The following is a 27,283-nucleotide window of genomic DNA, read 5'->3' as shown; positions in this document are numbered from 1 at the left end:
TGGGTATTTAGGTTGGTTCAATATCTTGGCTGTTATAAATACTGCTGCAGTGAATGTGGGGGTCCAGATAAGTTTTCGAGTTTGTGTTTTTGTTTTCTTTGGGTAAATACCCAGGGGTGGAATTACAGGATCATAGGGTAGTTCTAGTTTTAATTTGTTGAAGTGCCTCCATACTGCTTTCCATAGTGGCTGTGCAATTTACATTCCCGCCAACACTGCACAAGGATTTCTTTTTCTCTCCAGCCTCGCCAACATCTGTTCCTTGTCTTTTTGATACGAGCCATTCTAACAGGTGTGGGGTGATATCTCACTGTGGTTTTGGTTTACATTTCCTGATGACTAATGATAACAGAGCATCTTTTCATGTACCTGTTGGCCGTCTGTCTTCTTTGGAAAAATGGCTGTTCAGATCGTCTGCCCATCTTTTAATTAGATTTTTTTTTCTTTGCTGTTGAGTTGTAGGAGTTCCTTATGTATTGTGGATACTAGCCCCTTATCAAACGTATGATTTGTAAATATTTTCTCCCACTCAGTAGGTTGTCTTTTCATTTTGTTGATGGTTTCCTTTGTTGTGCGGATGCTTTTTAGTTTGATGTAGTCCCTCTTTTTTATTTTTGCTTCCGTTGCTTTTGATTTTGGTGTCAGGTTCAAAAAGTCATCAGCAAGAGCGATGTCAAGGAGCTCACCACCTGTGTCTTCTAGGAGTTTTATGGTTTGAGGTCTGATGTTCCAGTCTTTAACCCAGTTTGAGTTCATTTTTGTGTGCGGCATGAGATAGTGGTCCAGTTTCATTCTTTTTCGTGAGGCTGTCCAGTTTTCCCAAAGGCTTACTGAAGAGACTGTGCCTTCTCTGGCATAGATTCTTGGCTCCTGTGTCATAAATTAATTTGCAATGTATGCATGAGTTTCTTTCTTTCTGTCCTATTCCATTGATCTCTGTGTCTGTTTTTATGCCAATGCCATAATGTCTTAATTACTGTAGCTTTGTGGGGCGCCTGGGTGGCTCAGTCAGTTAAGCGGCTGCCGTCGGCTCAGGTCATGATCCCAGGGTCCTGGGATTGAGCCCCACATTGGGCTTCCTGCTCCGTGGGGACTCTGCTTCTCCCTCTCCCCCTGCTCATGCTCTCTCTCTCAAATAAATAAAATCTTTTTAAAAAATTCCTATAGCTTTGTAATATAGCTTGAAGTCAGGGAGTGTGATGCCTCCAGCTTTGTTCTTCTTTCTTAAGATCGCTATGCCTAGGGGTGCCTGGGTGGCTCAGTTGGTTAAGTGCCTGACTTCTGCTCAGGTGGTGATCTCAGGGTCCTGGGATCGACACCCTGCCCCCCATGTCGAGCCCTGCATCGGGCTCCATGTTCAGCGGAGAGTCTGCTTGTCCTTCTGCCCCTCCCTCAGCTCATGCTCTGTCTCTCAAATAAATAAGTAAAATCTTAAAAAAAAAAAAAAAAAAAAAAAAAAAAGATTGCCATGGTTATCAGGGTCTTCTATGGTTCCACACAAATTTTAGTATTTTTTGTCCTATTTCTTTTTTTTTTAAGATTTTATTTATTTGAGAGTGAGTGCAGGGGGAGGGGCAGAGGCAGAGGGAGAAGCAGACTCCCCACTGAGCAGGGAGCCGACAACGATGTGGGGCTCAATTCCAGGACCCTGAGATCATGACCTGAGCCGAAGGCAGATGCTTAACCAACTGAGCCACCCAGGTGCCCCTGTTTATTTCTATAAAAAATGCCATTGGAATTTTGATAAGTATTGCAGTGAATTTGTACATTGTTTCGGGTAGTATAGACATTTTAACAGTATTACATCTTCCAATCCAAGAGCACAGACTATCTTTCCATTTATGTGTCTTCTCCAGTTTCTTTCACTAATATCTTGTAGTTTTCAATATACAGGTCTTTCACCTCCTTGGTTAAATTTATTGCTAGGTATTTTATTCTTTCTGATGTAATTATAAATGGGATTGTTTTCTTCATTTCTCGTTTTGATAGTTCATTATTTGTGTATAGAAATACAACAGATTTTTGTGTATTGACTTTATATCTTGCAACTTTACTGGATTTGTTATATAGTTCTGACAGGTTTTCGTTGGAGTCTTTAGGGTTTTTCTGTATATACCATCAGGTTCTCTGCAAATAGAGACAGTTTTACTTCTTCCTTTCCAATCCGGATGTCTTTTATTTCTTTTTCTTAACTAAGTGCTCTGACTACGACTCTTGGTGCTTTGTTGAGTAATACTGGGCATCCTAGTCTTTTCCTGATCTTAGAGGAAAAACTTTCACCATTGAGTATGATGTTAGCTGTGGGCTTGTCATATATGGCCTTTGCTGTGTTGAGATACATTCCCTCTATACCCACTTCGTTGAGAGTTTTTATCATGAATGGATGTTGAATTTTGTCAGATGCTTTTTCTGCATCTATTGAGATGATCATATGATTTTTAGTCTTCATTGTTAATGTGGTACATTACATTGACGGACTTGTGAACATTGAACCATCCTTGCATCCCTGGAGTAAATCCCACCTGATCATAGTGTATGATCCTTTTAATGGTTTATTGAATTCTGTGTGCCAATATTTTCTTGAGGATTTTTGCATCTATGTTCATCAGGGACATTGGCCTATAATTTTCTTTTCTTGTGGTGTCTTTGGTTTCGGTATCAGGGTAATGCTGGCCTTATAAAAGGAGTTTGGAAGAATTCCCTCCTCTTCTGTCTTTTGGAAGAGTGAGAAAGATTGATATTAATTCTTTGTTGAATGTTTGGTAGAACTCACCAGTGAAGCTGTCTGGTCATAGACTTTTATTTCTCGAGAGGTTTTTGATGACCGATTCAGTCTCCTTTACTAGTCTGTTCAGATTTTCTATTTCATCATGATTTAGTCTTGGTAGGTGGTATATTTCTGGGAATTTATCCATTTCTTCTATGTTGTCCAAGAAGAATATAAGAATACAAAAGATAGGGGCGCCTGGGTGGCACAGCGGTTAAGCGTCTGCCTTCGGCTCAGGGCGTGATCCCGGCGTTATGGGATCGAGCTCCACATCAGGCTCCTCCACTATGAGCCTGCTTCTTCCTCTCCCACTCCCCCTGCTTGTGTTCCCTCTCTCGCTGGCTGTCTCTATCTCTGTCAAATAAATAAATAAAATCTTTAAAAAAAAAAGAATACAAAAGATAATGCTATATACCTGCTTATGTACTGTATGTACACATGAAAGGGTAAGATGTTTCTGCTCCCTAAGAGCTAATTGTCTCCCCCTTTGGGGGCAATATTTTCCCTGTTGAGAATGCATGATATAGGGCCTTATAGATAATTTAAGGAATTCGTATATTCCAGAGCATATTTGTTTCTTTTTTTTAAAGATTTATTTATTTATTTTGGTGGGGGAAGGGCAGAGGGAGAGGGAGTCCCAAGCAGACTCTGTGCTGAGCGTGGAGCCTCATGTGGGGCTTGATCCCACAACACTGAGAACATGACCTGAGCGGAAACCAAGAGTCAGACGCCCAACCAACTGCGCCACCCAGGGGCCCCTCCAGAGCATATCTGAACTCAAAGTAGTTTAAGACACTAGCTCTGTAAACTCCACACCCAGGGTTCCGCTTCAGTGTCCAATAGACTTCTTCAGCTAAAAATGTCGAAAACTGAAGTGCTTATCCCTCTCCCCGTCCCTCGTCTTCCATGTCTCAGTTAGCAGCGACCCCTTGCTCCAGTCCAGGAAACTCAGCGGCATCTGTGACTCCTCTTTCTCTCACACTCCAGCTGCTTCTCCCTCCCTCTCTGCCGTCACCCCAGCCCCAGCCCACATCATCGCTCACCTTGTCTGGCGCAGTGGCCTCCCACCTGGCCATCTTGCTTCAGCCCTTGTACCCCCAGTGCCTGCCAGTCACAGGTGCCCTATGGGAGAAGACGAAGGAGAGGAGGTGGGAGGATGTGCGGGGGGTTGTCCCAGTGGGCTCCATGAACCAGAGAGAGGCAGGGGGAGCCATGGAGGAGCTTGACCTCCCAAAGCTCCTGCCCCAGCCAGTGTCCGTGTGGGAATACAGGGGGTGTGAACACCAGTTCCTGGTGAGGCCGACGCTCCTGTCCCTTCCTGCCCCACCTGCCTCATCTCCTGCCCGTGCCAGTCTCTGTCAGGCACTGACCTCGTCACCCTCTCGATGCCCAGAAATGGCCTCCCTCCTCATCAGAGGCCAATACTGGGCTCTGTTCTTCCAGCAAACACTGCCAAGGGCTGCCATGTGCCCTCCAGGTACAGGCGAAGAAACAGGGATGACTGGGACACAAACTAGTGGGTGAAGTGGTCCAAGCACAGCCCCCACGTCCATGCCACATGGAGCTCAGCTTTCAGCCCAGAGTTCAGGCAAGGGCTCCCTGGGCCTCCCCCTGCCATCCTTTCTCAGGCCCTCCGGACTTTGTCCTCAGAGCTCTCGCCCCAGATGCTTTGTGATAGTCTCACTGCTGTCTGTCTCGCCCACCAGGCTACAGGCCTCACGTGGACAGCCCTGAATCCATGTGGCCTGCTGCATTCTCCCCCCAGCCCAGCAGCCACTGAACCACAGGAACTCAATAAACCTTTGTGGGAAAACAAGTAGATGTGAGGTCCAGGGTGTGCAGCTGAGAGGAAGGAAGTTTGAACTCATCAGGAGCGGCCTCTCAGCAAGGAGAGAGGGGGTGTGTGCTTGAAGGAGGCGTTCAAGTGATAATGCCCGGGTTTCTTGGGGCAAGATGGATGCCTGGGACTCCCTCTAATGAGCACAGCCAGGCCGTTCCTCCTCCCGAGCCTTTCTTTGGGCCTCTTATCTCAGTGGCCTTGGGCGGGGGGGAGGGAGATGCCAGAGCACACACAGCACACTCCCCCGACCCTGGCATCTCAGGGTCATGGCCAGAGCTGCATGTGGATGCTGAGATGCTGCTTCCAGGCTGAGCCAAGCTTTCCCTTCTGAGAGCCTAGCTGCTGAGAGCCACTGTCAGAGAAACCAGGCTCCTGGGCGGGGGGGGGGGGGGGGGGGGGGGATGGAAACTCCCCCTTTGCTTTCCCTGCAGTTCTGCTTTCTGAATCTGAGAAGCAGGGAGAAGTCCAGCTCTCCCCATTTTTGCCCTCCTCTCTGGGAACCCTCCTCTTGTGCTCTGGAGGGGCATGGGGGGCACACAGGTATTTCCAGGCCTCAGCAGTATGGCAGCCTGTGGTCCCCAGGGCTGTGTGTGCCCTCCATAGCCCCTCGTCACTCAGGCCCCTGGACCTCTGTCTCTCTCGGGGTTCCTCTGTCTCTACATCTCTCTTCAGACTGGTCCAGGCCTTTAGGACTGTCACCCTGACTTCAGCAAGATGGGGGTGGATACTCTCTGCCCAGAGAAAACCATGATGCTGGTTATGGTAAGAATTGAGGGGAGGGCAGGTGGGCTCTTGGGACAAGGGCTGGGAGAGCTGAAGTTACCTCATGCCCTTTGCACCATGGGCCACACTGAACAGATGTGTTTTCTCCAGACATCATGCCCTTCTATGCTTCTCTTGTTTCCTCAAATTCCCCAACTCTCTCCAAACCCAGGGCCCTTTCCCCACATGTCTACCTGGTGAATAACTTTTTACCTTTAAAACAAGCAGCTTGGGGTGCCCGGCTGCCTCAGTCTGTGGAGCGACACCTGCTCTCCGTGTTGTGAGTTTGAGCCCCACATTGGACATAGAGCCTACTAAAAAGAAATTTTTTTAATTAAAAAATAAATGAAAGAACCGGCTCAGAGCTAGAGCCCCCCTGGCCCCACACTGGCCACCAAGGGTGTGACTTTTCTCTGGGTTCCACAGCCATTCGCATTAACCAAAGCACTTTCGTGTCTCCGGGTCATTTCTTTGCTTGACTGTGTTTGCCATCAGACTATGAGCTCCCAGGAGGCAGAGAGCGAGCGGGTCTTTTTCACGTCTGTAAAACTCCTAGCCCAGCCCAGTGCCTGGCACTTGGTCGGCGCTCCATGCTGGGGCCTTCTCGAAAGAGCATCTCAGGAGAGGCTCCGTGGAAAAGATGGCCCCTGGGAAAGGCCTTGAAGGTTGTAGGGTTTCGACAGCGCCCCAGACAGGAAGGGCCAGGGGGAGCTTTTCCTTTATGTCTGCTTGTTTGGTGTCTGTGTCCTCACGCTAGAAAGGAAGCTCCATGGGGACGGGGACATTGTCTTTTGCGTCCCCGAAGTTTGCATAATACCTAGCACAGAGTAAGCATCTGATATCTATTTAGTGGATGAATGGCTAAGGTTCTGCCAGAAGTCCTCATGGAGGAGGTGGGGTTTGGGGAGGGGGGTGGTCTTTGAAGGAAGCAAAGGAAGGAGTTTCTGGGTCCAGGAGAAGTGAATTTGAAATGAGGAAACGTGGCTGGAGCAGGGAGGGAGGAGGTCCCCAGGGAGGGAGCAAGGTGGACGAAATTGAAGGGGTCAGGGACCTTGGTGTGATCTGGAGCAGGGCTCTGAGACGAAGGCTTAGGCATAGGAGCCCCAGCACAGAGTAGGTCCCTCGTGACCTGAACAGGCACATAGTAGGTCCTTCATGACCTGAACAGCAGGAAGGGGTCGCCTTCGCTGGGCGCAAGCAGGACCCTGCCCTGCGCTGGTGCACGTACAGGGGTGTGGCTCTCAGAGGGTGGCACCTGGGCCAGGACACCAAGGACAGGGAGAAGGGGATGACCAAAGTCTCCCAGGTGTCCTGGTGGAAGGCTGGAGATGCTGGCTGCTGAGTTAGGAAGAGAAATGGCAACAGCACTCTGAATCCACTGTAAGTCTGATGAACAAGGCTAGCGCCTCAGAGGAGGAAGGGCGAAGTAAACTAGTGCCTGAGGCCTTGGAAGCTTCCATTCAGCTCCGGTCTGTCACAAGAGAGGTCATCTGGGATCTGAGAACCAAGACAGGCCTCTGTCCCACACACCAGCCGGGGGCGTTTGGGCCACGCACTGGCCAGCAGGGCAAGCAGGCTGTCCTGTTGGGTGGCCCGAGCTGCCGACCAAAGGACATGTCTGCGAACCTGACTGGCAGGGACAGAAAAACATGGTATGCTCTTCCAATTGGCACTCTGCAAAAATTAGGAAGCACCTCAGTTTGCCAGGCTTTGCCCAGGGACCGTCATGAACCCGCTGTGGCTGAGGCCTTGCGGCTGTCCTGACAGGCAGAAGTCCTAGGTCTTTTTACAGCTGAGCACACTGAGGCTCCCAGAAGGACTCCCCCGGGGCCACCCACGGAGCAAATAGGGGCAGGTTGCAAACTGCTATCTCTTGTCGTTCCAGAAAACTCCACGGCCAGTGTGAGTGAGGCAGAAAGGAAGGCCCAAGTATACTACCGTGCGTGTATGAACGAAACCAGGATCGAGGAGCTCAAGGCCAAGCCCCTGATGGAGCTGATTGAGAAGGTGGGTTCCTGGAGCCGGCCTTCCTGGCTCTCCTCTGGCCTGAGCCACCTGCCTGCCCCCTCTCAGGAACCACTGGGGCCCGGCTACCTCACACCTGCAACCTCCTCACCCAGCTGGACCGTAAAACCTGTCGAGGCTGAGTGTGTCTGAGTGTGTGTGTGCACGCACATACGTGTGCTCATTGCACACACACGTCTGCAGGTGGGAATCTCTGTCCTTGTGGAGGGCGTATGTGTCAGCATCGTTGTGGATGTCTGTCACGTGTGTGTGTCTGTGCATCTGTGTGTGGGATGGAGGCCATATTCCCAGAGAAAATCTTTCTCCATCTTCCTGCTTCCTTTTCCTCTGAGGGTGTGTCTGTGCGTGAGGAGGGGTATGTTCCAGAAGGACCAACAGAGAGTCTTGGATCAGAAGCAGAACCTCCCCCTGTGAGAAGGGCCCCACTTACCCCAGGCCTCCCCATCCTCCCGCAGGGGAGGAGTCGTTCTTGCCCAGCGTCTCCCAGTCAGCCTTGGATGGACCCTTGGGGGCTGCCCACGGCTAGTCAGGCTGCCGGGCATCCACAGAGGGTGGCCATGGGTGTTTTCTGGCTGTCCCATGCTCCCTCAATGCCCCGCCTCGTAGCTTGGTTCCGGGAAGGCATTGCAGCAGGGTCGGGAGCTGTGGGCACCAGGGACTGGACAGCCCTCCCCTCTGGCACAAGCCCCACCTGCCAGTGTGTGCCAAGCCAGGGAGACTGAAGAGATGACAGAAATCCCAGCTCTGGGACGCCTGGCTGGCTCAGTTGGTAGAGCATGCGATTCTTTTTTTTTTTTTTTTTTAAGATTTTATTTATTTATTTGACAGAGAGAGAGAGACAGCCAGCGAGAGAGGGAACACAAGCAGGGGGAGTGGGAGAGGAAGAAGCAGGCTCATAGCGGAGGAGCCCGACATGGGGCTCGATCCCAGAACGCCAGGATCACGCCCTGAGCCGAAGGCAGACGCTTAACGACTGAACCACCCAGGCGCCCCAGACCATGCGATTCTTGATCTTGGGGTCATGAGTTTGAGCCCCATGTTGGGCGTGGGCCTACTTGAAAAAAAAAAAAATTCCCAGCTCTGAGAGAAACTAGAGACCACTGCTTTGTCAACCTTTTATTTTTTTTTAATTTTTAAAAATATTTTGTTTATTTACTTGACAGAGAGCACAAGAGGGGGGAGGAGCAGAGGGAAAGGGAGACGCAGACTCCCCACTGAGCAGGGAGCCCGATGTGGTACTCGATGCCAGGACCCCGAGATCATGACCTGAGCCGAAGGCAGACTGAGCTTCACCGACTGAGCCACCCAGGCACCTTTTTATCAACCTTTTGAAAAAAATACGGAGCCTTTTTCTCCCATAAGCACAATGGAGTTTATGCTTTAATAGAATCAGAATCACGTGATTCGGAATTGGAAAAGTGACCGGGGCACGGGGAAGGCTCCCTCCCATCCCCGTCCCCAAGCGCAGCTGCCGCGTGGATTCGTGGCTTACTTGTTCAGGACGGGTTTGCTCCAGGTGGCGTCTCCTGTGTGCTGGCCAGAAACCCTGATGAAGACCATCCCTTTCATTTGCTCTTGGGAGGTCAGATGACCGCTCCAGGGCCACAGAGCCGGTCGGTGGCGGGAGCAGAATTCACGCACGGGTCTCCCTGCCACCTCATCACCTCCTGGTTCCCTCTCCCTCCCCACAGCTAGGGGGCTGGAACATCACAGGTCCCTGGGACAAAGAGAACTTCCAGGAAACTCTGCAGGTGGTCACTGCTCACTACCGCACCTCCCCCTTCTTCTCCGTCTACGTCAGTGCTGACTCCAAGAATTCCAACAGCAACGTGATCCAGGTGAGCCGGCCTGGAACCCAGGAAGAGGAATGTGCATGTTTTGAGTTTCACCTCATAACCTGTTTCGAGTTTTGCAGGTGCCAGAATAGGGGCAGACTTGCCCTGGGCGACAGGCTCCTGGTTTCTGAACCTGGGTTATTTCTGGAGGCTCTGAACCGTGAGATTTTTATAGGCGAGAAGTCACGAAAGAGCAGGCTGCCATTTTCGGGTGGGGGATGGGGGGGTCACCGTGGCACAGATGAATCTCTGAGATTCTGATTGGTCACTGTGGGCCCCAAGAGTGATGTCAACTCCTGGAGACAGCTAAAGCCACCTTCTGGTCCCCCATCCTCAGCCCCCAGCCTTTGTGGCCCTGCTTGAAATGGCTCTTGAGTCCATCTCTTCCTGCCAGAGCCTGCCCTAGACTTTGTGTCGGCACACCCAGGGAAGGCCCTGACTGCCTACCCTCAGACGCAGAAGCAAGGAGCCCAGGCTGGGCTGAGGTTCCCACCCAGCTCTGTCTCTCCCTCATCGTGTGACTTCGGGCAAGTGCCTCAACCTGTCTGAGCTGCAATTTCCTTATCGATCAAACAAACTGTAGTAACACCTGCTCTAGGTACGTCCAGGTGTGGCCACAAGGCTCTGCTAATCAGGGATTGACCCTCCCCTACCTGCCAGACCCTCAGCACATCCTCTCCTGGCAATCTCTCCGTGAATCCTCATTCCAGCTCTGAGAGTGAGATTCTGTCTCCCCTATTTTCCAGAGTAAGAATTGGAGGGTTGGAAAGGTTCAGTAACTTGACGAAGGCTATGCAGGGTGGGAGTGGCTCTTAACCACTGTGCCATCTTGGGAAGTACTTCATGAGGTAGAAGCACTGTGCCAAGCCTAGGAGGGGCTTAGAGAAGAGGGAGGCTCTGGCCTTTCAGAAGGGCCCAGAATCCCTGTGTTTGGGCAGGTATGCAGCCAGACATCCCCTCCCTGGGTGGACGCACCCCAGAGGTGGCCTCCGCTACCAGCTCCTGCTCCTGCTGGGGCCCGGGCTGGTCCTGGGTTGCCGTGTGCCAGCTTCCCCACGGTGGACAGTGGACACCAGTGGCAGGAGCTCCCCTCTCACTCCTGCCTCTCTCTCCAGGTGGACCAGTCCGGCCTGGGCTTACCCTCAAGGGACTATTACCTGAACAAAACTGAAAATGAGAAGGTAAGTGTGCTTCCGAGGGAGTGGCTCCCAGCCACGCCCCACAGCGTTTTACCCCCTTGGTGTCCCCTCGGGGTCCACACCTGTGTGGGTCTTTGAAGCTGGGGTTGCACAGAGGGGTCACTTCCTGATGGGTGCTGGCAGTCCCTGGCAGGGGAGGGACTCCCCCTCCTCAGGCTGGCTGTTTTACATTCGTGGGCACAAGAGGCAGGGGACAGGTGTCCTTCGTCCCCACTGTGGAGCAAGACAGCAGTAATGGCCGCTGTCATTTATGGGTGCTAGGCCTCTTGTATACTCCCCTCTGGCCCTCCCAGTAACCCTTCAGGTACAGAACATCTCTGAACTTCCTTCACCGCGTTGGCCACGTGGGTATTATTTTTACCTTGCCTTTTACAGAGGAGAGAGCAAGGCTCAGAGATGCTAAGTGACCCACTCAAGGTCCCACAGTGGTGAGGCTGAGAGTCACATTCAGACCCGCTAACCCCGAAACCCATGCCTCTCGTGACGTCCTGGGGAAACCTCGCCTGAGATTCATCATCTCTCCCCGCATTATCCTCCCCCTCGTACTGAGCAGGCACCTGCTGAGTGCCCGATGCTGGGGGGCTAGTGGTGCCTAAGAGGGGCACGGTCCCCGCCCCACGGGGCTTGGAGTCTAGCAGGGGAGGCGGACATTGATCAGCCACCCAGTTAGAGGCATAGTGACAAATTGCGATAGCTCGAGGGTGAGCTGAGAAAGTTGGACACGGGAACCTAATTTAGACCTGCGGACACAGGAGAGAAGTGCAGCTCAGAAAAAATGTGTTGTAAGAACTGAAGGATGGTCTGTTGGTAACTTTCACGTGCCGAGCGTCCGAGAGGGGGTGTGGGCCGGCACTGCAGGGACCCACGGCCCGGGGACCTGTGGGCTTTGTCCTGAGTGCCGTGGGCAGCCAGCGAAGCGGTTCAGAGCCAGAACCATCTCTGCAGCGGGTGGGCAGTGGTTTCCCTCGCTGGGCTGGCCCCGCCCCGCCCGCCACCCTTGTCCCCTGGGCCGTGGGTGGCAGCAGTGACATAACGCGGGTGCCGGGCCCACAGGTGCTGACGGGATACCTGAACTACATGGTCCAGCTGGGCAAGCTGCTGGGTGGAGGGGACGAGGACGCCATCCGGCCCCAGATGCAGCAGATCCTGGACTTCGAGACGGCGCTGGCCAACATCACCATCCCCCAGGAGAAGCGCCGGGACGAGGAGCTCATCTACCACAAAGTGACCGCTGCCGAACTGCAGGTAACGGGAGCCGGGGCCAGGCCCAGGGCTTCAGAACTTAGGGTGCTGGGCAGGGGTTTTTGTACCCACTTCATCAGATCCTCAGAACAACCCCGTGAAGCAGGGATGGTTGTTACCCCAGTTCGCAGATGGGAAAACTGAGGCTCAGAGAGATTCAGTTACCTGCTGGAGGTCACACAGCTTTTCTGTAACAGCATTTACCTGGGGAGGCTCTAGGGTCATGATGATAATTGCTCACACTGATTGGGCATTTCCGGTCTCGAGCCCCAGTCACATCAAATCTGGTGTACAGCAAACGATAGACGTGAGGGGTGGTGGGTTCTGTGGTCGCCTCTCCCTTTTCCAAGCCAGGAGGTTGAGTGACATGTTGAAGGCCCTGAGGCCCCCAGAGTATCAGGGGAGCTGGACGTTGGGCTCAGACCTGGCTCATGGGATCTCTGCTCTTGACCATGACCCCTGGCAACCTCCTAGAGGAGTAATGGGGTTACTTCCTCCCTGTCACTGAGTGTAACCCAACTGCGAAGCCCGTGGCCCCTCTGCCAAAGGCTGCCCCCTGGTGGCTCCTTGTGACTTGCAGGTGGTGAGTTGAGGTGATTGCCTGCCGGCTCCATCTTTCCAGTTCATGGTGTGTTGGTGTCTGGTCTTATCCAGGTCCCCAGCGTCACAGAGGAATCAGCAGAGTGGCCTTGGCCAGTCTTCCTGTTTCCTGCCATTGCCTAGGAATGCTTGGGGAGGCCTGCTTCCCCACTGAGGAAGATGGCTAGGCCACTTGTGTCCCACTCGAGCTGGGGTTCCACCAATGCGTCTCCCCCTCCTGCTCTACCTTGACTAGCCAGGTCCTGCCCATCCATATGAGTTGGCTCATTTCCTCTCCTTTCAGGAAGAACACCTAGGTCCCTCCCTCTGACAGGTATATATGGGGCCATCCTTGGGGCCTCTCTCTGGAGGTACTTCCAGGCTAGGGAGGCACACCAATGAGGAGACAATCCCAGACCCATTGCTGAGTGCTTTGGGAAAAGGAGGAGGATCCTAGGACAGGGAGAGGGCGAAGTCAGGGAACGGGGCTCTGAGGAGTGGGTGAACGGTCTCCAGGCTGGCCGGCTGTCCCAGGTAGAGCTGCAGCCCAGGCAAAGCCAGGGCTGAGGATAAGAGGGCCACTCCTGGGTGCCAGCTGCCCGTTAGGTCCCCAGAGAAGTTGGCATTGGGGTGAGCGGGGCTGTGTGGTTGTTACGGAGATCAGCAGACTGTTGACTACCATCTGGCCCTGTTTTTCCGCTCTGAGGCCCAGAGGTCGGAGGAGATGCTGTTTGTGCAGTGCAGTTCGGTTTGCTCCAGCTGCCGGCTTCTCAACCTACAGAGGGCCCCAGCAGCCTCCCAGCCCTCACAGCAGCCGTGATGCCGGCTGACTACCCCGAGCATGGCAGAGAAGACACGGCAGCCCTGAGCACATCCGCCCAGCCTGGCTTCCAGCTTCTACCCCTGGGCACCCTGTCAGATTGCTTTTCTCTTTCCTCCTCCCTCCCTGCTGCAGAGCGGCCAGGGTGGGGAGGACGTTAGCAGAGGGACGAGCCCTGGGCTTGGGGTCAGAAGACTGCTCTGGCCCAGCCCACGATGTGCCGGGTGACCCTGGGCAAGTCACACAACCCCCCTCTTCACACCTCGATTTCCTTCCTTGTAAAATGGGGCTTTGCTGGCTCCTTCGCACCTGCTGTGTTCCAGAATGCAGAGACAAATGGGCAGCCCCTGTCCCCATAAGGGCAGTGGCTCTTTACTCTGGCCGCAGAGTTCTTTGAGAACAAGTTGAAAACTGTGGAGTGTCTCCCAGAGGAAGTGGGCATATGTAGATATAAAAAAAATATCTAACATTTCAAGATTAAGTCCTGGATCCCTGAAGCCTAGTATCCTCAAAAGGTATCTTTACCTGGGATTTCATTTTGTAAACGGACACGCACAATTCAAATGTATTATAGGAATCACTGTTAGTATGATTCCTTTGTTGTTGGTGATGCCAGCCCACGTCTCCAGCACTCAACCTATTTGATTCCTTCCAGCCTTGGACAGAGACTATCCTGCTGTTCCCTGGTCTCTGGAAATTTGGTTCTCTTCCTATACCCCAGGCAACTCTGGGAAAGGTGCCCCAGCCTTCACAGTATGGCTCTAGGCTAGCCCCACCAGAATACAGAGTGGTTCGAGGCTGGCCTCCAGCAGAGTCTGAATTCAGAGCCATGAATCAAACATCCTTCTGCTGCTTCTCTGGGGGGCCTGAGGTCCTTCTCATTCCTCTCTAGGACCTTCCACACCAAAAGTTGTTTGGGAATGAGCCCTATTCTCTGCTCTAAATTCTCCAGCTGAGATAAAGTCTGATAGCATCTTTCTTTTCTCTTATTTGCAAGCCTACTTGAGCTGGTTGGTTGGTGACCAGCAGGACCCTTTGGCTGCAGGTCTGGAAAATAGAGCTGACTGGTGTGCCCCGAAGGATTTGAGTCAGAAGTGGAATGTCCTGGTCCGTTAAAACAGCCGTCTCCATGGAGACAGATCGAGGCACACATGTCTAAGTTAGGCATTCACTAAAGCAAGATCGAAAATGTGAAAATTTTATTATTCAACATGCACCTTATCTGGGGTTGTGGGAATTTACCTGCACAGAACACCTGCTATCCCTAAAGAAACAGGCTTATGTTAAATACACAGGGATTTATCTCCACCTGATGGTTGTGCCCTGATTAGAGTGTTCCAGTCGCCTACAGTTTGTGAAGCTCTCGTTAATTGTATAAACAGTGACATTTTGTAAACTTGGTGAATTTCCCAGGCGTCTTTGCCAGCAGGTCATAGAGGCGCGTGTCTCTCAGGGCCGAGCCCTATTTGACCATCTCATCTGGACACTCCCAGGTTCGCAGCCACAGAAATGTTATGGAGAAGCCCCAGAGGTTGATCTGCCTGGGGGGCTCCTGCCAGGAAGAGAGAGCAAATGGACAGGCGAGGGAGAGAGGCCACTCGGGTTTGATGAGCAGACCATCCCCACGAGGTCCAGAGCAGCTGACCATGGGGGGTGGGGGCTGGAGAATTATTGTCTCCGTTTCAGAGAAAGGCTCCAGAATGACTCGAGTTCCCAGAACTGGTTCACGGTGCGGACTCTGAGCCATGTCTTCTCGCTCCGAGTCTCGCTCGGGTCATCTTGCTGTCGGGCCGGCCGGGATGTGCTGGAGCCCACTGGGCTCAGCTCTGCCCAACCTCATGGGTAGTTTGCAGTGGGTCGTGGTGCGAATATGAACCCCCCCTTTGCCATCCATAAAGTGGGAGCTGCCCTCCTCTGTCCTCTGAGGTCCTTGCTCCCCCGCAGCTGAGCTGCCCTTTGAAACCGGAGAGACGAGTGAGCCCGGATATTAGACACGCACAGTCACCGGTTAGCTATGGGACCCCAGGAAGATTGCCTTAGCTCATCCGCAGAGTCCGCGTCTGTTAGGTGGAGGGTTTTATGACTGCTCTCTCACTGAAGGCGTCGTAGGGATTGACCAGCAGGTTATAGAGTCACCTGATGTTATGGTTTGATTTCATATTATTGATTGATCTTACCATCCAAAGGCCATGTGTAACACGTCTCTCACTTTCTTTGTCTTTCGTTTTGCCCTTTTTCAAGGGAACAGAGAACAGACTTCGAAATCATTCAAGCCCAGACCCAGTCTTGGGAGGCCTTGAGAATGAGGACAGTAGCTAATACCGATTGAGGAGTGGTTGTTGCGTACCAGATACCATTCCAAGGGACTGGCACGTAGAAGCACCTTTGCTGTATCACACAGTCTGTGTAGTCCTGGGAACACTGCATTCTAGAGAACCACAGGACGAAAAATTAACTAAAAATAACAAGACATATGGGAAAAGCAGGACTTAGAGCGTTCCAGTTGCCTGCAGTTTATGAAGCTCTCGTTACTTGTATAAACGATTACAGTTAGATTCAAAAGTTGGGCAACTTTAAGGACATGACGCTCAGCGAAATAAGCCATTCACAAAAAGACAGACGCTGTATGGTTCCATTTACATGAAGTAGCTAGAGCAGTCAGATTCACAGAGACAAAGGAGAATAATGCTCCTGGCGGCTCAGGGGACGGAGCTGGAGGGATGATTGTTTAACAGGTGTAAGTTTCCGTTTTGCAAGATGGAATCTGGAGACGGATGGTGGTGATGGTTGCACAAGAGCGTAAACGTACTTGAGGCCACTGGACTGGGCACTTAAAAATGGTTAAGAGGGCACATTGTCTGTGTGTGTGCCTCGCCACAATTAAACCCAAAAGGTGTGCAAGTCTGTAATCAGAGCAATAATGGAACCTGGAGAGAGCTCAGTGTGAGTGGAGGCTGCCCAGTGGGAAGTGGAAAGGCTGGCTGTGGACACGGAGACTCTGCAGATGATGAGCCCTGGGCAGTGGGGCCGCCATCAGCTGGGCCGAGAGCAAGCTAAGCTGTTCGAAGCTGCGAGTTACTCCAAGCCGGCCAGTGCCTCTTTGGGGGGCGAGCTCCGTGGCAGGCACTCGTTTTAAATTATCTTAAAGTAGAGCTGACTAGGGGCGTCTGGGTAGCTCAGTCAGTTAAACATCCAACTTTCGATTTCAGCTCAGGTCAGGATCTCAGAGTCGTGAGATCGAGCCCCACATCGGGCTTCACACTCAGTGCTGGGTCTGCTTAGGATTCTCTCTCTGCCAATCTCTCTCTCCCCCTCCCCCCCAATAAATAAATAAATGAAATCTTATTTTTTAAAATGGAGCTGACCAGGAAAAGCTTTTCCTTTCTTTTTCTTTTCTTTTTTTTAAAGATTTTTATTTATTTATTTGACAGAGAGAGAGACAGCCAGCGAGAAAGAGAACACAAGCAGGGGGAGTGGGAGAGGAAGAAGCAGGCTCATAGCAGAGGAGCCTGATGTGGGGCTCGATCCCAGGACTCCAGGATCACGCCCTGAGCTGAAGGCAGACACTTAACGACTGAGCCACCCAGGCGTCCCAAGGCTTTTCCTTTCTTGCTGAGGGTTGTCCTTCTGAGCTTGCTTGTTCAGATCCTGCGCCTGAGAAAAATCACCTGGAGACCAAAGCATTGACACCTTACACGGCTGTCAGTCTGGAATTTACCAGTCCTGTAGACCAAATCACATAGAAGCGGATTGGTATTACAGAAGCCCATGCTGAGTAGAACAGACAGCATTAACCCTTTTAATCCTTATGCCAAGCCTACGAGGCGAGTTCTATTACGATGAGACCACTTTTCAGATGAGACCCTGAGGCACAGAGAGGTTCATCCACTTACTCAAGGTTACACAGCTAGTAAGTAAGAGCGCTGGAATATGAACCCAGGCAGTTTGGCTCCGATGCTCCGCGGTTTTCCATTACAGGCCTGTCTGGACTCAGTCTCTTCATCCATAAAGTGGGAATAATGGTACCGACCACACAGGCCTGTCCTGAGGTCCAACTGAGAGAAGACGTGGGAGTTGTTTGCAGTGGCGCCTGGCGCGGGAGGGGTGACGAACGGCAGCTGCTGCTGCTGCTGTCCCCGTGTCCCCTGTGTCCCAGCCCAGCTCCGTTTCAAGGTGAAGTTGGTGTTTGGCTCCTTAGGTTCTGTCTGCAGCATCCCTGACGGAAGCCAGGAGCCTCAGTCCTCAGTGTGGTCTCTGCCCAGGGCTCCGTCGGCGCCCAGCTCTTCGGAGGCACGATGAGAAGAGCACCCGGAACCCTGGGCACAGAGGAGCAGCAGCCCAGCTGGAGTGACCCTGTCTCTTCCCTTCCAGGCCTTGGCACCCGCCATCAACTGGCTGCCCTTTCTCAATACCATCTTCTACCCCGTGGAGATCAACGAGTCCGAGCCCATTGTGGTCTACGACAAGGAGTACCTGGGGCATGTCTCCACCCTCATCAACAACACGGACAAGTGGTAAGGGACGGCCAGTGGCCTGGCACCCGCCCCTCGCAGCCAGCCCGTGGGGTCCCACACTGCCCTGCTCTTCTCAGGCCAGACGGGCGGGGGCAGGAGGGACAGACTGACTCAGGAGAGTGGGCCCTGGGGAGAGGCAGCCGGTTCAGATCCCAGCCCTTCCACCCACCAGCTCTGTAGCCTTGGTCAAGTCTCGCCCTTTCTTGGGTTTGGGCTCCCATCATAAACTGGGAATGGAAATAGCGCCTACCCTGTGCAGATGTGAGAACCGAGTAAGGGAATGACACGGAATGGGGCTCCATGTTCGCTGATATTTGTAGGTAGTATTTAAGATTTTTAAAATAATTTTAAATATTTGTTGTGGGGGTTTTCGAAAAGTACAGAAAAAATAGAAAAAAAATTAGTATTTCCCGGACACTACTGTTGATTCTGTGGGGTGTGTATGTGTGTGTTTGTAAAGAAGAGAAAGTGCGGGGGGGGAGGCAGGGAGATGAATTTTCTAATACATGGTTCCTTTTTCCCCATCCTTGTGACCACATGGGTAATCTGCTTTTCCCTGACCTTCATCAAAACCATTTCCCCCATGTTGTCCCGCATTCCCTGTGGACCTCCTTCTGCGTGGCTGTGCACCCTTCCATCAAGTATTAAGTATGATTACTGACTCGCTCCTTCCCCTACTGCCACACATTTAGGTTGGTTCCAGTTCGAGGCTAGGTGTTCACTGTAGGGTGACTTCTTTGCAAAGGTGACAATAGCCACAGATGATTCTCTGTGCCCTGACTTCTTTGCAAAGGTGACAATAGCCACAGATGATTCTCTGTGCCCTGAGGGAAGGGGCAGTGAACTCTCTTTCATGGAGACCTTGGCGGGGTGGCCAGAGCTCCCTTTCCTGCCCCTCCTATTCTGAGGCCCCCTCTCCCATCTCTGGCCTTTTGGCTGGGACATCTCCCTGCTCCAGCCCAGTAGCACGCACCATCCAGGGGGAGTCTCCATGCTGCTGCTCCACAGCTCCCAGACAAAAGGCAGCTATGTGACAAACACACGTCACTGCACTAGGCATCAAGGGGTGTTCGAAGAGGACCCAGGCTCTGCCTTGAAGAGCTGACATTCCGTGTGCTTAGTAAGCAGTAACCCGCCAAACTGGGGTAGGTGATGGGGGGAAAGAGCCTGCCATTCAAAGGCCAGGTTCTAGCGCCCCCTAAAGGTCAGTGGGGGGAAGTGCTGTGATGCTCCCAGCTCTGGGCCCTTCTGAGCGGTCTGATCTCCTCTCGCCCCAGCCTGCTAAACAACTACATGATCTGGAACCTGGTGCGGAAGACAAGCTCCTTCCTTGATCAGCGCTTTCAGGATGCCGACGAGAAGTTCATGGAAGTCATGTACGGGACCAAGAAGGTGAGCCTGTTACTGTGCGTTCTCATTCACCTGCTGAGCGCCTACCGTGTGCCAGGCCCTGGGTTGGAGGCTCTTGCAACCTCCGTGTCCCCCAGAGCCGTGGAACTTGTGAGGGAGGTAGAGGGTAGGCAGAGAATGGAGAAGGCCTCTGAAGGGATCTACTCGGATGTCCCTGAGCACACAGGACTGGATCTAAGCTACTTGGGGGTGGACAGAAGCTTCCAGAAGGAGATGATTACACTGGGTCTTCATGGATAAAGAGGAGTCTTAGAGGGGCACCTGGCTGGCTCAGTCGGAAGAGCATGCGATCTCAAGGTCATGAGTTTGAGCCCCAAGTTGGGTGTAGAGATTACTTAAATTAAAAAAAATTAAAAAAAAAAGAGGAATCTTAGAGATTTAGCTTCTTTACAGCAAAAAGTGGCTTCTGTTCTCTCTGTTCCAACCCCTTCTCAATGATGTTGATAACGAACACTTTCCTGTAACTCATGTGGTCTTCATATCCCCGTGTGGTGGCTGTGATCATCATCCCTATTTTATACAGGGGACCCCCAGTAATACTGCCCCTTCCCCATAAACACAGAACACTTGGTGTGGCCCCTGGTCGATGGTAAGATGGCGCAAGTGTTCACTGCTGTTACCCTCCTAGGCCCCAGACCAGGTGGTCTGCACCCTCCTTCAGATGCCCCCATGATGACCCTGGCAGTCCGTTCTTTCAGAGGTCCCAGGGCTCCAGGACCCTCCCTCCCTCCCTCAGGACCCCCCCCCCCATATCGGAAACTCCCTGGCCACTTCCACTCTTTCTCCAAGGAGATGGCTGTCCCCCTCTCATTCCTGCAGCCAACAAACAGGACAGGGGTCCTGTGTGTGAACACGGAGACAAGAGAGGGGGGTCTGTGCCCCAAGGGCCCACGTCCACTGCAAGAGGTCCGCATATGTGCTGATGGGACACACCAAGTCAGGGCCCCAGGGAGGTGCCCCAGCTACAGAGCAGTAGGGGCTGGGGAGCCAAGCCCACCCAGCACACCCTACCTCACCCAGGATGGCAGCTAGCCAGACCCCGGGGGACAGGCAGAGCTGGCTTTAGCTTGACCCTGCCCCCGTGGCCCTTCGCAGAGTCCAGTGGAGTGGTCAGAGCCAGATAAGGGCTGGCAGAGAATGACAGGATGTGGGTTCCTGCCTCCAGTCCCAGAGCTCATCCTGGGAAGAGTTCTCCTTTTCTGTCCCATCCCCACGTACACCCACCTGTGGCAGGAAGGGGACTGAGGGAGAGGGTGGCTGGGAATAAGAGAGGCTTCTGAGGGCACCACGGGGCCTCAGCCACGACAGCCGCCTGGCCCTGTGGAGAAGGACCAGGGGAAGACCGGCTTTCCTGCTCCACCTGCACCTGCCTTGGACCGACCTGGGTGAGCCCTGGGTTACAGATGTGACAAGGCACGGACTCTGTCCCCTGGAGCATGTGGCCTCCCAAGGGGACTTTATATAGGAGGCGTCTGACCAGGACCCAGGATGATAGTTACAGAGACACCTGTGTGTGGAGCGTGCACCTGCGTCACTGTTTTCCTACCAGGGTGCAGAGCAGCAAACAAGCTGCTGGCGGTGAGGGCTGCCCAGGTCACCCAGCAAGGAGGCAGCCAAGCTCAAATTCAAACCCAGCTCTGGCTGACCGTGGCTTTTTGACACTTTCAGCCACTCACTAATGATGATGATGGTGATAATGACGACGGTGATAAAAGATATTATTATTAGATGTTTGCCTTTTACAGGCAGTATGTCACCAAGTTCCTATAACAGCTCTGTGTTAGGAGCTGTTATCATCATCCCATTTTATAGATGAAGAAACTGAGGCTCTGTGAAGTTAAGGGACTTGTTCAAAGTCACACAGCTCGTAAGTGGGGAGTCTGTTCTCAATCCCAGCACATGTGAGTCCACAGCACACACATGAGCCCTACCCCCACTCAGCCTCTGCTCTGCAGGCGCCAGAAGTTAACATTGAGCTTCCTGGTGGTTGCAGGGGGGCCAGGGGCAGGGAGGGGGCATGGGGAGCTGTTTAATGGGTATGAAGGTTCACATTTGTAAGATGAAAGGTTCTGGAGATTGGTTGCACTGCAGCGCGAACATGCCTAACACCACTGACCCATACACTTCAAACAGTTAGAATGGTAACTGCTGCGTATTTTCCTATGGTACATGGATAGATGGATAGACAGATAGACAGATAGATAGATTCCTATGGTAGATAGAGTCCTATGATAGATTCCTATGATAGATAGATTCCTATGATAGATTCTTATGATAGATAGATTCCTGTGATAGATAGATAGATAGATTCCTATGATAGATGGATTCCTATGATAGATAAATTCCTATCATAGATTCTTATGATAGATAGATAGATAGATAGATTCCTATGATAGATGGATTCCTATGATAGATAGATTCCTATGATAGATAGATAGATAGATAGATAGATAGATAGATAGATAGAGCGAGCTTCTCTGGGGCAGGCTCAGAGGGCGGGGTGCTGCTCTAACCAGTGGGAGGCTAAGAGCTGGCAGGGAGGCCTTGGCAGAAGCAAGGGCAATTGGGAGGCCCTAGAGGTGGGAGGCTATGGGCCAGGGTCCCTGTGTGCCCCGTGCGTGGTATAAGGAAACAGCACGGAACTTTGGGTCAGAAGATCTGTGTTTGCAACGCTTCTTCTAACCACACAGCCTTGGGCAAATCACTTCATTGGAGCAGAGGGCTCTGTCTTCCCAAATGTGAAAAGGAGTAACTAATCCCTGGCCTGCTGCCCAGGGTTTGTCTGGGATTACACAAAGGGATCCCCGAAAGTCTGTCCCAAAGGCTAACGCCCTCCATGCCACGTTCTTTACCTGCAGACAGGAGCACAGGGGGTACCTGCTTCATGGGGTTATTATGAAGATTAGATGGGTTAGGTCCCGCATCCAGTGAACACCCAGCAAGCATGAACTACTGTTGCTGCCACCATTGCCATTATTATGCACCAGGTGCTCCTGGGTGTTTCGATTGAGCCCCTCGAGGGCGAGGCCCAGGGCCAATTTGTCTCAAGGTTCAAAGCACCTAGCATAGCCCGGGTACAGAGGAACTCTCCAGAAGGCGCTGGGCATATGAATGAATGAATGAATGAACGAACGAACGAATGAACGAGTGGGCTTATGCAAAAGCTCTCCTGAGATGTCAGTAAGACTCAGTTCCTGACTCAGCCATCAGGGCCTGGGGCCTCCAAGGAGCCTGTGCGTTGGAGGTCACCCGGTCCTGACCTCCTTCATGGGCAGCCTCAGCCAGATATCGGCGGGTTGTGGGGAGGGGAGGGTGTCTAAATGGATACCTGGGTGGGAAAGCTTAAAAGAACTTGGGCCACTAAACTCGGGGAAGGCTGAGATGCCCCTTACTTCCTTCCCTTCTTCTTTCATGGAAGAAATTTCTTCAGCTAAGGTGTAATTTACATGCCGTAAAACGGGCAGTGTACGCTAAGTACACGGTTCAGTGGACAAAGGAAGTCGTCCACAGAACCAGAGCCCCACTCAGGATAGAGACACCCCTGTCGCCCGTTCATCCAGCGTCCCAGCAGCCGCCGGTTCCCTGAAGCCCGTTTCCCGACGGCCCCCAGGGTGGGTGTGGCAGGGCGTGGGCGGGTCGCACATCACCCGCACTTGTGCCTCTGGCTTCTCAGCTAATGGCTGTGAAATTCAACCATGTTGTGTCTATCAGTAGTTCACGCCTTCTCGTTGCCAGGTAACGTGCTGTTGTGTAAAAATACCACATTTTGTTTATCCAGCCGCCTGTTGGTGGGCATTTGGTTGTTTTCAGTTGGAAAACTGTTGGGAAGAGGCCGCCCTGAGCCTCGTGGTTTTTACCACCTGTTCTTCAGGGTCAGGAGGCCCCACGAGGGATTTAGGGATTTCCGGGAGCAGGGCCAGCCCTGGTGGTCACGGAGGGCTGCCAGGGCAGGGGGGCCAGTGGGGCCAGAACCCGCGTGGGTACGCTTCCCAGAGCCCAGCTCCATGAGGCTGCAGCCCACGGGGCACCCGCTTCCAGTCCGCAGAGGTGTCCGGCGGGCTTGTGGGCAAGACCGCGCCATCCACGCCCTGCCGCGTAGCCGTGCCAGCCCTTCCTCTAGGAGGCTTTCCATGGGGTCAGGTCCTGGCCTTCTGGAAGGTTTTCCTGTTGCACGAGGGTACACAAGGTAACTCTCAAGTCTTTGCCGCCAAGATTCTCTGCCTCCCCCAGGGGGCAGGGCAAGGTAGGGGTGGGGGCGTGGGGTGTGCGGTCAGGTATGTCAGAGCCCCGTCGCTGTCACACACCCCGCTCGCCAGCAGAGCCTGGACCAGTGACTTCCCCTTGTTCAGTCTGTCTCTGTCCTCGTCTGGCAAGGCCCACAGCCCCGCCTTCCAGGTTCACTTCGATGGCTCGGGGAGATACCATCCGTGACGTGCAGCTGAGAGCCTGGCGTTCAGGAAATAGTAGATGGTGGCGATGAGCGATATTCCGTGGCCTCTTGGGCCAGTGCCTAAAATAACTTCCACTGCGTCAGAAAAGTCTCCCTGAGGTTCTGGAAGGAAGCACAGGCCCCAGCTGTTGCTGCTTCCTCCCAGACTGACAGGGGTTGGGAAGAAGAAGGATGGAGCCCAGTAGCCCCTCTCCCTTGTGTTTCCAGACCTGTCTTCCTCGATGGAAGTTCTGCGTGAGCGACACAGAAAACAACTTGGGCTTCGCCCTGGGCCCCATGTTTGTCAAAGCGACCTTTGCCGAGGACAGCAAGAGCATAGTGAGTACCTCCCCCTGCACACGGGCCGTGACGGCGCACCTGCACTAGCCCCTCGTGAACTTGGCCGCCTACGCTCCGGTCTGCTCTTGACCTTTCCTACTCCAGGCCCCGGCTCCAGCCTGCACTCAAAGGTCCTGCTTTCTAAAGCCCTGAATGCTGTGAGGCCATTCCAGCCATCTCCACCCCCACCCCCAGGGGGAACGAAGGGCCCGGTGACATCTTTTGGCAGAGCAGCTCTGGCCTAACGGGTGACATCTTTCTTACCCCATGGGGTAACCCCATGTTCTGGATGGGCAGAGGAACATCTTGGAGAGGTGCATGAAGACAGCCGGGCCCCAGTTCAGATCCTGGGTCCATCAGCTCCTGGTTCGGTGATTTGGGACAGTATTCTCCCTTCACTGGTGACTTGGAAGCGGGGCTGTCCATCGTAGCAAGACAGGAAGTGAAATGCTACACACAGGGGCGCCTGGGTGGCTCAGCTGGTTAAGCATTCGCCTTCAGCTCAGGTCATGATCCCAGGGTCCTGGGATTGAGCCCCACATCGGGCTCCCTGCTCGGCGGAAAGCCTGCTTCTCCCTCTCCCTCTGCCACTCCCCCTGCTTGTGCTCTCTTTCTCTCTCTCTGTCAAATAAATAAAATCTTAAAGAAAGAAAGAAATGCTACACACAGAGAATGCCTGGCAGAAAACAAGGGCTAGGTAAATAGTAGCTGTTATATTTTTGCTACAGTTTTTATTACTAATTTTAATTACATAGATATTATCTGCACTCAAACGTTAGCAGAGACTTGCTTTCCTTACGCGACTCTCCTGTGAGTGGCTGGTACAGAATCTTTGTCTAGTTCTGTCAGCCGTTATCCCCTCTACTCTTTCTGCTGTGCGACTTCCTTCTTCTGCTCTAGATTCTTTGGGCTCTGAGTCTGCCTCTGACGTTATTGCCCTCGACAACAGCTGTTCATCTCCAGCCTGAAACTGCTTGTCAGAACTTGGGTTCTCTATGGGGCGCCTGGGTGGCGCAGTCGTTAAGCATCTGCCTTTGGCTCAGGGCCTGATCCCAGCGCTTTGGGATCAAGCCCCGAGTCAGGCTCCTCCACTGGGAGCCTGCTTCTTCCTCTCCCACTCCCCCTGCTTGTGTTCCCTCTCTCACTGGCTGTCTCTATCTGTCAAATAAATAAATAAAATCTTAAAAAAAAAAAAAAAAAAGAACTTGGGTTCTCTAGATTTTAAAACCCATTCCATCAAAAAGGGATCCTGTGGTCCAGTAAGTCTGAGAAAGGCTATGAATTTTACACTCTCCAAAAGAATCGAAGTTCATGTTACACACTAAAAGCTCTGAAAAGTCCTGCAGAAGAGAGACTTTTCCAACTTTCCCAAAGCTTGTCCTGAGTGTCTGTGGTGTTGATGCTCTGTTTATGGAAGTCCAGTCTTGTCTTGCAGGACTTAAGCATTCTGGGCACTGAGGAGCCTGAGGCTTTGAGCTGATTCCTGAGTTTAAACTCTGGCCTCCTTCTGCATGGGGTGCCCACCCAGTGCCCAGACCTCACTGGTCAGCTTCTGTCTCCTCAGGCCAGTGAGATAATCCTGGAGATCAAGAAGGCGTTTGAGGAAAGCCTGAGCACCCTGAAGTGGATGGATGAAGACACTCGGAGATCAGCCAAGGAAAAGGTGAGGTTGGCCCAGTGCCAGAAGTGGTGGCCGAGGCTTCCCGCACAGAGGGCAGCAGCCACAGATGGAGGGGGGTGCACGAAGGGAGACCAGTCCCATCTGGTGAGCACAGCAGGAATGCTGTCCTGCCTTTGGGGGTGAAAATTCCAGCAGGATGGAGGGACAGCCTTGAACACACGATTACATTAATGACTATATGAAAATAAATGGTGTTGAGCGTGTGAGGGGAAAATGCAGGGAAGTGTGACATGTCTAACAGAGAAAGAAGGGTTTGGTATAGTCCAGAGGGTGGCGGCCAGTAAAGGCTTCCGTCAGGGGAAGCAGAGACCCAAAGGGTGAGTAGAAGTCAGGCAAGAGAGGGATCTTTCCAGAAAGTGATGCAGCAGCCCTGAGGGGAAGGACCTGCCCCTTTCCTTTGGCCCAGAGCCGGAGTGCAGCCAGGCCTGCGGAGCGCTCAGTGTCCTCCGTATCTCTCCCGTCCAGGCAGACGCGATCTACAACATGATAGGCTACCCCAACTTTATCATGGACCCCAAGGAGCTCGACAAAGTGTTCAATGACGTGAGTGGCTCCCACCCTGCCCCCTTGCATTCCCGATTGTCCCTGGAGGTCCCCGCGTGGGGAAGAGCAGAGGCAGGCTGGGTCCACGTGGGATGCGAGAGGTACCTTGTCTGTCAAGGCATCTCAAGATGCGGCGGTGTGGGGTGTAGGGTGTGGGGGTGGATCGGGCACGAGGGAGCTGTTCTGTGCCCCTTCTCTCCTGGGCCCGCTGGAGGCCCCTGCCTCCCTGCAGCCACTGTCAGCACCCAGCAGTTAGGACCAAACGATGCCATGTGCCCTGCCGGACGCTCCATGTGATTGGGGTGGGGGAATTATGGAGGTGAGCAGACCCTAGGAGGGACAGACAGAATTGAGGCCCCTAAAACAGGAGGAGGTGGAGAAGTGGAGCCCTTCATACCACCTCTTCCTTCCCGGCCCCCCAGATTGCCTCCTCTCCCCAGGGTCTTCCCCCACCTTCCCAGAGAAACTTGGACCTCATTTGGACCTCCAGATGCTGATGGGAAAAAGGAAGCGTGAATCCCAAATGCACCTTTAAGCTTAATTGAGGCAACAAGGGTACTTGATATATTCCTGGTCTTAGAACTTTGGCAGGTCATCCCCGTAAATGGATTGTGCTTCTGTCCTGAAAGATGGTTTTATATCTTCTTGTGATTGGAATTTGTGAAATTCAGGCATTTTTGCAATTATAATAAGCTCTCCTCATGGTTCTATTTAAAACCTAAGAATATTAAAATTACTTCCAAGAATATGGGACTGACTCATCCCGCCGCCTTTGTCCTTGAGAATAATTTAAGATGCTCCGGGGTGTCACGACACAAGACCTGGGGAGACTCCTGGGGATAGCCCAGGCACAGCCCACAGGATCAGAGTCCTGTCCCCAAGGGCCCAGCGTTTTACCAGAGCCCTGACGAGAAGCCAGAAAGCTCTGGAGCAGATCTGCAGGAGTACCTTGCCCCTGAAAAGAGCCGAAAGGCTGGGCAGTATGCTGAGGAAAGCGTGCAGTGATGCCTGTCCCCTGACATTTCAGAGATAGACCCCAGCTTGATTTGTGTGCTCTCCTGTGTGGTAGCTACTAGCCACTACTATTTAATTAATTAACATCTAAATTAATTAAAATGTAATTAAATGTACAAGTCACACTAGCCACATTTGAAATGCTCAGTAGCCACACGCGGCTGGCGTCTACCGTACTGGATAACGCAGGCCTAGCTCACGTCCATCATCGCAGAAAGTTCTGTTGGACAGCGCTGGAGAGATTGGCTGATTTCCAGTGAAGCTCTCAGTGTGTCCTCAAACGG

At 52.7% G+C, this 27,283-nt stretch overlaps 1 protein-coding gene across 5 annotated transcripts in view; it reads left to right on the top strand.

Annotated features, from left to right (window-relative positions):
• Positions 1-27,283, top strand: part of ECE1 (endothelin converting enzyme 1) — a 123,046-nt gene that overhangs the window by 74,142 nt on the left and 21,621 nt on the right. For all 5 annotated transcript variants that reach the window (XM_048221821.2, XM_044390582.3, XM_026517133.4 and 2 more), the window contains exons 5-13: positions 7,255-7,376; positions 9,086-9,232; positions 10,345-10,410; positions 11,482-11,673; positions 17,441-17,583; positions 18,861-18,975; positions 23,651-23,761; positions 25,326-25,424; positions 25,908-25,985. In XM_048221821.2, coding sequence (XP_048077778.1) covers positions 7,255-7,376; positions 9,086-9,232; positions 10,345-10,410; positions 11,482-11,673; positions 17,441-17,583; positions 18,861-18,975; positions 23,651-23,761; positions 25,326-25,424; positions 25,908-25,985 — 1,073 coding nt within the window. The remainder of the gene's footprint in view (positions 1-7,254; positions 7,377-9,085; positions 9,233-10,344; positions 10,411-11,481; positions 11,674-17,440; positions 17,584-18,860; positions 18,976-23,650; positions 23,762-25,325; positions 25,425-25,907; positions 25,986-27,283) is intronic.

Source organism: Ursus arctos, unplaced genomic scaffold (genome assembly GCF_023065955.2).
Source record: "Ursus arctos isolate Adak ecotype North America unplaced genomic scaffold, UrsArc2.0 scaffold_32, whole genome shotgun sequence".
Taxonomy (NCBI): Eukaryota; Metazoa; Chordata; class Mammalia; order Carnivora; family Ursidae; genus Ursus; species Ursus arctos.
Note: the sequence above shows the minus strand (reverse complement) of the source record. Positions and strands in the feature narration are given on the sequence as shown.